We start from the raw sequence: 11171 nt of genomic DNA on the forward strand, positions 1-11171 counted from the left end.
TAATAAAAATGCAAAAAATTAGCCGGGTGTGGTGGTGCACGCCTGTAATCCCAACTACTTGGGAGGTTGAGGCAGGAGAATCACTTGAACCTGGGAGGTGGAGGTTGCAGTGAGCCGAGATTGCGCCACTGTATTCTAGCTTGGCAACAAAAGCAAAACTCTATCTCAAATAATAATAATAATAAAGAAGAATATCTCCAGATGTATCCAAAAGTCTCTTGGGGAGTGAAACTTCCCAACTTGAGAACCACTGGCTTAGAATGAACAAGGTTTCACAAGTGCATGTTGTGGAATGCTATTCCTTAAGATGCTTTGGAAAACAAAAGTGGGAGGTTTATTTCATAGTTGAAATTTGGCAAACACTGCTCAAAATTTCCCCTTCTTGGAGATTTTATGATGCATGGCCCCACAGTAAAGACTCTAAAGTAAATTACACACCTAGTTTAAACCAATGTTTCTAAAATTTCCAGTGTTTCCTCTTGCTGGTTTAGAGATTTCTGAATTCCTCTGTCCTTATAGGAAATCAAAGAAAACCAGAGGTCAGTAAGAAGCACAGCTCTCCCTTGAGAAAGGAAAGATTTCTTCAAACACTAACCTAATGAGTGTTGCTTTTCTAAAGTGTATAAATAATACATTTGCAATCTTTATAACCCAAGAGTGGGAAAGGCAAGAGATACAGAAGTGGAAATATATTTGGAGAGGTTGGCTGGCTGACTTCCAGAGGCCTCACAAAGGCACAATGACTTTGGGGAACTCACCAGGGTCCATCTCCCACTTTGCAGGCTTGGAGATTTGATCGTGACAGAATGCCTGAACACGAGAGCCTGATTCATGCTAATAAAACTCATAAGTAAGATCCTGAAGTAGCTAACCCAGCCAGCAAATTATTAATTAGCAATAGGAAGTAAATGCCAAGGGAGCCAGAAAGTCACATTCTCTAGGTAATGTTCTTTCTCTCTGCAGACAAACCACGGGAGACATCACATCTTAAAAGATTACCAGCAAAATTTCCAGAAGATTTAAAGATGAACAGAGGGTTGCCAACTTCTTATTCCATTAAGTAAGATCTTTAAAAGTCTCAATTACTGGCTGGGCACAGTGGCTCATACTGTAATCCCAGCACTTTGGGAGGCTGAGGCAGGTGGATCACTTGAGGTCAGGAGTTCGAGACCAGCCTGGCCAACATGGTGAAATTCTGTCTCTACTAAAATTTCAAAAAAATTAGCTGGGCATGGTGATGTGCGCCTGTAATCCCAGGTACTTGGGAGGCCAAGGCAGAATAGCCAGAACCCAGGAGGTGGAGGTTGCAGTGAGTTGAGATCGAGAAGAAAAAAAAATTGTTAATTACCATCACTTAAAAAAAAAACTACCATATCCTTTAAAGTGAAAGAAATTAGTTTTGCAAAATTCACTACACAGTCTTGAATTTTCTTGGTTTATTCATGGACTGTTCTCACAGATCAGCACCCGTTTGTAGACCACTGACTTATGGAGTTAAATTAGGCTAATTTTGTATTTTTAGTAGAGACAGGGTTTCTCCATGTTGGTGAGGCTGGTCTTCAACTCCCGACCTCAGGTGATCCACCTGCCTTGGCCTCCCAAAATGCTAGTATTACAGGCGTGAGCCACTGTGCCTGGCCAGTAGAAGTTATTTTCAACTTTTAAAAAAGAAAAACAAAAGATATAAACGACTCCACCTCCCCGCCCCGCCCCCCGTTAGGTCTTCCTATCTTATGCAACCACAGTACCTGAACATACCCTTATAACCCATCAAAATTTACCCTAACCATGACTGTCTACATTCCCTAAAAGACTCTACGAAGGTAAGCAATGCGTTAGTCTTATTCACTTCTGTATACTCAGTATGTCATCACATCGTGCCTGACAAATAGTAGAAAGTATCTGTTCAATGACTGAATAAATTAAATGAGTTTCAGGATAAATTACCATAGGACTTCTAAGCCCCATGTTAGCTTCACATCTGTGGGGTTTCAGCCTTATGCTCCTAATCCTGATTCTGAGAATTGACTATGAGTGGGACTCTACAACCCTTGCCTCTGCCTTCTCTTTAGATGAAACCTTTAGAAGTGATTGGGTACACTGGCCTGTCATAAAAAGGCACTGTCACTACTTGTGGCTACTTCAGTAGTTAGTGATTTTTAGGAAAAACCTATCTATGGATAACACAAACATAAGGAAGTAGTCCATGTAACATTAATCCAAAGGCTTGAATATACTTACAGGGTGTATGGCTGGAGAAAAACACAAAAATGAGGTCTGGTCTGAGTTTCCACAGTCCTTTTTGAGTTCCTAGGACAAAGATACTATCCTCTTTCAGGGTGGCTGCCAACTGGAGTTGATGGAGAAGATACCTAAGAGTTGCAAGATGTAATTACGATGAACGAGCAATCTCTGTGGTAAAGAGAAAGCCTCCGGTTGGGTGATTACTAAGACAGCATCACTGGTTACTGTAGACTAATGGGACTGGTAGGGATTGGGAATTATGAGAATGCTCTAGACCAGTGATTCTCAAAGTGTGGTCCCTGCACCAGCAGCATCAGTATCACCTGGGAATTTGTTAGACCTCCAATTTGAACTGGCCTCAGTGGCTCCTATCTGTAACCCTAGCTATTTGGGAGACTGAGGCAGGAGGACTGCTTGAACCCAGGAGTTTGAGACTGTAGTGAGCTATGATTGTGCCACTGTACTTCAGCTTGGGTGACAGAGTGAGACCCTATATTTTGTTAGAAAAAAAAAACCACAAAAGAAGAAACCCAATTTCTCAGGTTCAACCGTAGATGTGCTGAATCAGAATCTCTGTGGTGGGCTCAGCAATCCAGGTTTTAAGAAGCCTTCCAGGTTCTTCTGATGCATAATCAAGTTTGAGAACCACTAGTCCAGGCCAGGCACGTGGCTCACGCCTGTAAGTGAGGAGGCCAAGGCAGGAGGATCCCTTGAGCCCAGGAATTCAAGACCAGTGTGGGTAGCATAATGAGACCCTGTCTCTAAAATAAAAAACAGAAAAAGTTAGCTTGGTGTGGTGGTGTGCACCTGTAATCCCAGCTACTCAGGAGGCTGAGGTGGGAGGCTTGCTTGAGCCCCAGGAAGCCAAGGCTGCAATGAGCTGAGATCACATCACTGCACTCTAGCCTAGGTGACAGAGCAAGACCCTGTCTCAAGAAAAAAAAGAGAGAACCACTAGCCTAGACCACATTGCTACTCAAAGTGTAGTTTACAGACTGATATAATCTCTATTTGGGAGCTTATTAGAAATATAAATTCTGGGACTCCCATCCCAGCCCTGAACCATACTCTCTGGGGATGTGGCTTTACCTTTGGAAACTCCTTCTGGCTATGATCTCAGCATGGCTATCATTGAGGATGTCTCCTGCGACAAAGATAGGACACCAAGTGAAGACATGGTGGTGGAGAGGCTCTGGTTCCTAGAAGCAGAACACAGCAGTCCTACCAGCACCCAGGATGGTCATATAGCACCTGGAAAGTTTTGCCAGAAGGTACCACAATCATGAATAACAGTGCATTTACTGCAGGGTTTCTCAACCCAGCACTGTAGACATTTTGGGCCAGAAAATTCTTTGCTGTGGGGGGTCTAACCCATATATTGTAGACTGTTTATTAGTAGTATTCCTGACCTCTACCCATGAGATGCCACTAGCACCCCTCCCCGATTTGTGACAACTAAAAATGTCTCCAGACATTGCCAAATGTCCTCTGGGATACAAATCACCCCCAGTTGAGAATCACTAATTTATAGAAAAACCTTATTTGGAGAACAGGGGTCCAGATCTTTTGTACAGAGGTATCATACTTGTGCTCATGGTGATACAATTCCATCTAATCTAATCCATAGTGGTCCTGGAAAAGCTTCCTCAGATACAGGAGGTTAAAGCAAGGAGAATGGTGGAAGCCAACTCAAAGAGAAACCTGCTAGCTAGAAGAAGAGATAAGGATCCCAGATCTTGGCCAGGCACGCAGTGGCTCATGCCTGTAATCCCAGCACTTTGGGAGGCCAACGCAGGAGGATAGCTTGAGGTCAGGAGTTTGAGACGAGCCTGGGCAACATAGTGAAACTAAGTCTCTACAAAATAAAAATGAAATAAATGAGCTGGGCATAGTGATGCATACCTGTAGTCTAACTACTCAGGAGGCTGAAGCAAGAGGATCACTTGAGCCCAGGAGTTCAAGGCTGCAGGGAGCTATGATGGTGCCACTGTACTCCAGTGAGACACTATCTCTTAAAAAAAACCAACCAACAAACAAAAAACTCCAGATCTCTAAGGAATTTTCATATTCTTGGTGAGGCCCAAAGCTTCCTGTAATTCAAGATTGCTGGCTGGGTCCAGTGGCTCACGCCTGTAATCCCAGCACTTAGGGAGGCTGAGGCGAGGGGATTACCTGAGGTCAGGAGTTCAAGACCAGCCTGGCCAACATGGTGAAACCCCATCTCTACAAAAATACAAAAATTAGCCAGGCATGATGGTGGATGCCTGTAATCCCAGTTACTTGGGAGTCTGGGGCAGGAGAATTGCTTAAACCTGGTAAGGGAAGGTTGGAGTGAGCTGAGATTGAGCCATCTGCACACCAGCCTGGGCGACAGAACAAGATGCTGTCTCAAAAAAAAAAAAAAAAAAAGACTGCTTTCTGGGGCTTCAGCAGCCACTCAAGCTGCATCCTCTACCTGCTATAGAGCCTCAAAGCCTTCCATACCTAATGTGGAATAGCTAAGCCTAAGGAATCTGTGGTTTGAGCATGAAAATACTGGCTAGCTTTCAGTTATTCGGAAAGCATGCTCCTAGAGGCCTCTGCTTTGATGGTGGATTTCCATTCTTGAAGTGAGCACTGTCTTTCTAACTGGACTGACAGTCAGTAGGAAACAATGCCATGCACCTCAACTGATATGGCCCCTCTTCCCTGACAAGGAGAGTAAAACATGGACACTGGTTTCCAAAGCTAAATCTTACTCCCACCCGTGCTTACCGCTCTTCCTCATTTTGGACTGGCCTATGCATTTTGTTCCTGTTCCCATTGAGACAACTTCCTTTGTTACTGTGGGGAAAAAACAAATAGTGTGAGTTCTGAGAAACGGAATGTTCCCCAGTGCTCAGGTGTAATCAGCCTGCACACTCCTCCAGGGGATTCCCAGAGGCCCACTCAACCAAGGGCTGCCACTCCAGCATGGCAGTCTCCGCCACCAGAGATACTGCGCCACCTAGTGGAGGACACGCACACACACCTAACACTGTAGTTCACACCCTACTCACAACTGTCGCTGCACAGTACAGCAATGTGTAATTTTACCATCTCCGACAGTGAGGAGCATTCCAAGGAGAAAAAGTCTCACCTTGCAGCGGCTTATCATGGGTGTCGCAGGCCTGGTCAGCTGGAGATTGTATCTTTACCACGGCTGCCAATAACGTCCATTCGTGGTTTGGCTCAGGCTTCCCCTTCTTGGGCAGGCTGCTCCCATAGTGCTCATAGCACAGCTGAGCAATCTCATCTGCGGTCCACATGGTCTGAGCTGGTGCTGAGACCCTGATCAAAAACCACAATCATCAGAATTGCAGAAAGGAGAATCAGTGCACGATGCTACAGGCTCACAGCCATGCTTCAAGTCTTTCAAATATAGCCCAACTGTAGTCAGACCATTGCTTCTCTATCTGGAACTCTATGGATCATTTTCTCCTACTGTGTCCCTGCCCCTTTTCATCTTTAATGAAAGATCAAAGAACCCCAAATTCTACCAATCCCCAAACTATTATATTTCTTCAAGTTTTTCTTTTTTAATGTTAGATATCTGACACATTTCTAATGAGTATACATCCTCTACTCAACATTAAAGGACATGAGAGGGAAATGTCCTCACTACTCTAATTTTTTTTTAATTAATTAATTTTCTGCTCATCAGCTGCTCAAGTATTTCTAACTACTCCAATTTTCATTGGAAACAGCACATGAAGGGTTGCAGTCTCACTTGCTTTGGGCAGACCCTCACTGTATAAGGTTTACCTTTCTGGATACATTCTTATCCGTTCTCTTTTTCCAGGCATTTTATTTTTCTCTTCTTTCCCTTACAGCAGAGTGGTTCTCTACCGCCCTCTAGTAACTCCCCACTGAGACGTTTCTCAGCAGTTAAGTGTTCTCACAGAGCTGTACTTAAGGGTGTGTATGGGCTTTGGATTCACCCTTTTTGGGTTCTAATTTTGGCTTTGCCACAAATGATGCTGAACAGACTACTTAACCTTGCTGTGTCTGTTTCTTCATTTGTCAAAATAGGGATAATAACAGTATCTAACTTATTTAGACTATTGTGAAGATTAAATAATACTTAGGGATATTGTGAGGATTAAATAATACTTTTAAAAAGCAATTGCTGTAATGTTGAGGATAGTTAAGGTCAACTGTGATTGCTCTTATAAGAAATAACATTTGATGATTTTCCTGGTTAATTTGCCTTGAGCTACTTGGTGGTAGGGGTGGAAGGGGGAGGGCTGTAATGGGCATAGGAAGCCATGAAGAAAAAAATCATCAAGCAGACTCCTAGGATACTTTGCTGGGAAATGTCTCACTCTTGGCTCTATCAGTGCTCACTAGGTACATCCTGACCCCATTTGCACTCAATTATACAAAAAGCTTCTTAGTAGAAGATGAGCTGGTATGGTGATAGACATAGCTAAGCATTGTAAAACAAAACTGAAGGCTGGGCGTGGTGGCTCAAGTCGGTACTTTGAGAGGGAGGCCGAGGCAGGTGGATTACCTGAGGTCAGGAATTCGAAACCAGCCTACCCAACGTGGTGAAACCCTGTTTCTACTGAAAATGCAAAAATTAGCAGGGCATGGCGGCACATGCCTGTAGTTCCAGCTACTCAGGAGGCCGAGGCAGGAGAATCGCTTGAACCTGGGAGGCGGAAGTTGCAGTGAGCCAAGATTGTGCCACTGCACTCTAGCCTGGGTTGACAGAGTGAGACTCTGTCTCACACACACACACACACACACACACACACACACATTGGAAAACAAAAAAGGCTTTCCTGAGCTGCAGTGCATGTTGCTTTTGAAAGATGTATTGCTGGCCACGTGCCATGGCTCACACCTGTAATCCCAACACTTTGGGAGGCCGAGGTAGGCGGATCACCTGAGGTTGGGAGTTCAAGACCAGCCTGGTCAACATGTCGAAACCCCGTCTCCACTAAAAAAATCCAAAAATTTAGCGTGGCATGGTGGCATGCCTATAATCCCAGCTGCTTGGGAGGCTGAGGCAAGAGAATCGCTTGAATCTGCGAGTTGGAGGTTGCAGTGAGCCAAGATTGTGCCACTGCGCTCCAGCCTGGGTGACAGAGTGGGTCTCCGTCTCAAAAAAAAAAAAAGTATTGCTATGAGTCCCTCTGCATTGCAATGCGCAGGCTTGCTACTGTAGTGAATGATAATGGTAAATCAGCCCATAGTGATTTAAAGCAACAATCTGCAAGAAAACAGACATTGTGCCTTAAAGTCAGAGGGCCAGAATAACTCTTGTCAAAAAAAGAAAGCATAGGAGATCCTAGAATCCTCATTTGGAAGGGACTCACCTCTCATTTCTAGGGAAGCATCACAAGGCAGTGTATTTTATAAAGACCACCTTGCCATCGACCTGAAATTAAACCAGAGGTGCAATTCACAAACCTCAATAGCTAAGGCAGGTAGAACTTGACAGAAGAAACAATGACTCTCTAAGATGAAGCAACCCAGAACAACATCATCTCATTCAGGTACTTGAGTCTGAATGAGCATGCACAATTGTTGAAATGAATAAATGTTTTGCTACACGGGATCCATTATAATTCGAGTCTACACCCCCTCCTACATCCTGAAAAACTTGAAGAACTTCTTAGCTGAAAATAACAACTCAGTTAAATAGGCATTTATTTGCCCCCAGACCGCATCTCTGAACAGTTACAACAAGCTAAAAAACTGACTTCCTTCCCAAAGAAAAGGAAATCGGCTGTCAGGGGAGAAAAGCCTTTAGCGATGCTCGGAGGAAGGGACTCCTGCCTAACGCTGGCTCCCTTCCTAAATACTCCCGGAAGCAGAGCCCCTTCCCGGCCGCTTCAGAAGGCCGGGTGGGATCTCGAGTCGGCCAGTTACAGGACGGGAGGTGCCAGGCAAGGCACTGAGGCCGTGCAATGGGAACAGCGTGAGCGCCTGACCCACTGGGTCTTGCGGGCTACTAGGCCAGAGGCCCCGTGCCCGCCCGCAGCAAGAGCTCTCCAAGTGCCAGTTGCTGACAGTTCCTGGCATGGAGCGCCTTCTCACGTGACACGCATCCCGGAAGACACGGTCCTCACAATCTCTTCCCTCAAAAAACAGACTCGGTAAAGTTAGCCCAGATGCACCTGCCCCGCGGCCGCAAGGCCTCGCGGACGCTTCCCTCCCACCTCCAGGACACGCGCCTCAGAGAAAGCGATCCGAATCCGGCGGCGACACGGACGTGACGTCACAAAGCGCCGACTCCTTCCGGCTTCCGCCCCAGAGGCGCGCAGTGCACGCCGGGCCTTGTAGTTTTCCTGGGGGGAGGGGTCGGTGCCAAGGCTGCTGTTCCAGCGCTTCAAGTCCTGCAGTCCGGGCAGCGTCTTAGGGATGCGTGAAACCGGATAATGGGAGCCGCCTACTGGCTTAGATATGCCTTCAACTAGAATGATGTATCTTGCAGCACTAGGCTGAATTCTATCTATAACATCACTGTCCAATAGATATATAATTCAAACCAAATACATAATTAAAAAATTTCCAATAGCCTCATTAAAAAAGTCAAAATAGAAAAAAAAACATATTTTATTTAACCCACACATCCAAAATATTATTTCAACATAAAATAAAATTTTATTTTTTTTTGAGATGGACTCTCGCTTTGTCACCCAGGCTGATCTTGGCTCACTGCAACCTCCACCTCCCAGGCTCAAGCAATTCTCCTGCCTCAGCCTCCTGAGTAGCTGGTATTACAGGTGCTCGCCATCACACTCGGCTAATTTTTGTTATTTTTAGTAGAGACGGGAGTTTCACGATGTTAGCCAGACTGGTCTTGAACTCCTGACCTCAAGAGATCCACCTGCCTCAAGCTCCCGAAGTGCTGGGATTACAGGCGTGAGCCACGGCGCCCGGTCTCAATATTTTAAAAAATACTTAAATTCTGTTGCTTTTCATGCTAAGTTTAAGAAATCTGGTATGTTACACTTAGAATACAGCCCAATTTGGACTAGCCACATTTCAGATGCTGGATAGCCACACGTGGCTAATTGGCTACTGTAGTACAGTACTATTACAATGTAGTGGACAGAGCAGTTCTAAAAACCTTTGGATTGCCAGGAATATGTAATATAGTTGTCTGGATAGTTCAGGGGCCTTTGCCACCCACTAACTGAATGTTTCAATTGCTAAAACTTAAAGAATTCATTTTTGTTATTCCTCAGAAGTTTAGGAAACTTGCTGAACCCCATCCTTCTTTCTAATTCAAAGGAAATGGGCCATGGCCCTCCTCCTAGGCCAGACTGCTCCGCATTCCTCTCCAATATCTTTGATCTGCAACTGACTGCCCCTTCTGTCGTTAAAGAAATATTCCAGTAGGGGTAAGGGGCATCAGGGACCTTCTTCTAGGGTTCTTTATCTCAGGGACTGGTATAACCATCAATCTAGTTGCATAAACTAAAAAGTGAGTCATCTTCCTTATTTCCCTTCCTTTAATCCCCTTAGTGCAATTCATTACCAAGTCCTGTTGATCTTTCTTCCTATGTCTTAAATCCATTTATCTCCACTTCCATGCCAATACCCTAGTAAAAGCCACTATCGATCTCTGAACTTTCCACCTTTTCTTGCTTAACGGCAATTCGTTTTCCACAGAGCAGCAAGACTTATCTTTTGAAACCACAAATCTGATGTCACCCTACTGCTTAAATAATATTTCAGTGAGTGACTTCCCAGGATTTTTTTTTTTTTTTTTTAGATGGAGTCTCACTCTGTTGCCCAGGCTGGAATGCAGTGGGGAAATCTCAGCTTACTGTAACTTCCACCTCCCAGGTTCAAGCAATTCCCCTACCTCAGCCTCCAGAGTAGTTGGGCTTACAGATGCATGCTAAAACACCCAGTTAATTTTTGTGTTTTTGGTAGAGATGGGGTTTCACCATGTTGGCCAGTCTGGTCTCGAACTCCAGACCTCAAGTGACCTCATGGCCAGCCCCTTCCTGCCTCACCTGGTGCTGTATTTCTTTGGACAGAGTATACTCTGTCTTCTCCATGCCCATTCCTACCACGGGACCTCTGCACTTGTTGCCATACCATGCAAAGCCCTCCTCCCTTCAGATTTAATGTCCTCAGGGAAATCTCTAACTAGGTCCACTAGAGTTTCTCCATACCCCATGGACCTCTCCTTCAAACCATTTACCCAAGCTGCCATTTTATACAATTTTGGAGAATGATTTATTACATATCTATTCTCCTTACAAGTCTAGAAAATTGATGAAGTTTGGGACCATGCCTGTTTCTGCTCACCCCAGCATAACAGTTAGCAAACTGTGAGCCTGCAGCTGTTTGAAGAAATGAGAGGACTTTATGACCCTTCTAGTTTTCACACTACCTGTTATTTTTCCTGCCAACCCCCACATACAAGTTGTCTACTGCTGCCTCAGTTCCTTTCTATCCCCAGCCTCCTTAAGGTCAGACCACCTTCCATTAAACCGTCCTGTAAAGCCACTCATGGCATCATCAGTCCTTGCAGCCTTTTTCAGTGGTCTGCACTGATAGTATTGCCTGAAACCTATAGCCCCTTACCTGGCCTTGACTTTCTACCACCTCCCTTGGTGAGATGATTATCTCCCATTTTAGTTACCACTCACTTTCTGAGGATGTGCCATCTGAAAGTGTTTCTTCTGAAATGCTGCCTGGTCATCTACTGCTTAAATGCTAAGAAAGGGTGGGGATGTTCCACACTCCCTGAGGTAGTTCTGTTAGGTAATTCTGAATGCTTAGTTTGTCTTACCAGCTATCAAAACAGAAACCTACTCTGTAAAAGGAGACTGGTAGCTCCCAAACTGGGATGCTTGCAGAGGTTTTGCTGAGGTGCAGAAGGTAAGTCCTCTGTCAACTGAGTCACCTGAAAAAAGGTCTTCCCAGTTGTCTCTTTG

At 44.9% G+C, this 11171-nt stretch overlaps 1 protein-coding gene across 11 annotated transcripts in view; it reads right to left on the bottom strand.

Moving 5' to 3' along the window:
* ADAT1 (adenosine deaminase tRNA specific 1) overlaps positions 1–8458 on the bottom strand; it is a 28943-nt gene extending 20485 nt beyond the window's left edge. The window contains exons 1-6 of one of the 11 annotated variants that reach the window (XM_012437371.3): positions 8391–8458; positions 7587–7648; positions 5363–5553; positions 4999–5067; positions 3334–3388; positions 2242–2372 (exon numbers count right to left, since the gene is read on the bottom strand). In XM_012437371.3, coding sequence (XP_012292794.1) covers positions 2242–2372; positions 3334–3388; positions 4999–5067; positions 5363–5531 — 424 coding nt within the window. In that variant the 5' untranslated portion in view covers positions 5532–5553; positions 7587–7648; positions 8391–8458. Of the gene's footprint in view, positions 1–438; positions 513–2241; positions 2373–3333; positions 3496–4998; positions 5068–5362; positions 5554–6027; positions 7127–7153 lie in introns of those variants that run through there. The other 10 variants (XM_012437372.3, XM_012437375.3, XM_012437376.3 and 7 more) reach the window with 10 other exon arrangements.
* Positions 8459–11171: the final 2713 nt, after the last annotated feature.

The sequence above is a fragment of the Aotus nancymaae genome, unplaced genomic scaffold, assembly GCF_030222135.1.
Source record: "Aotus nancymaae isolate 86718 unplaced genomic scaffold, 86718_ANA_hifiasm-v0.15.2.pri h1tg000030l, whole genome shotgun sequence".
NCBI classification, from domain to species: domain Eukaryota; kingdom Metazoa; phylum Chordata; class Mammalia; order Primates; family Aotidae; genus Aotus; species Aotus nancymaae.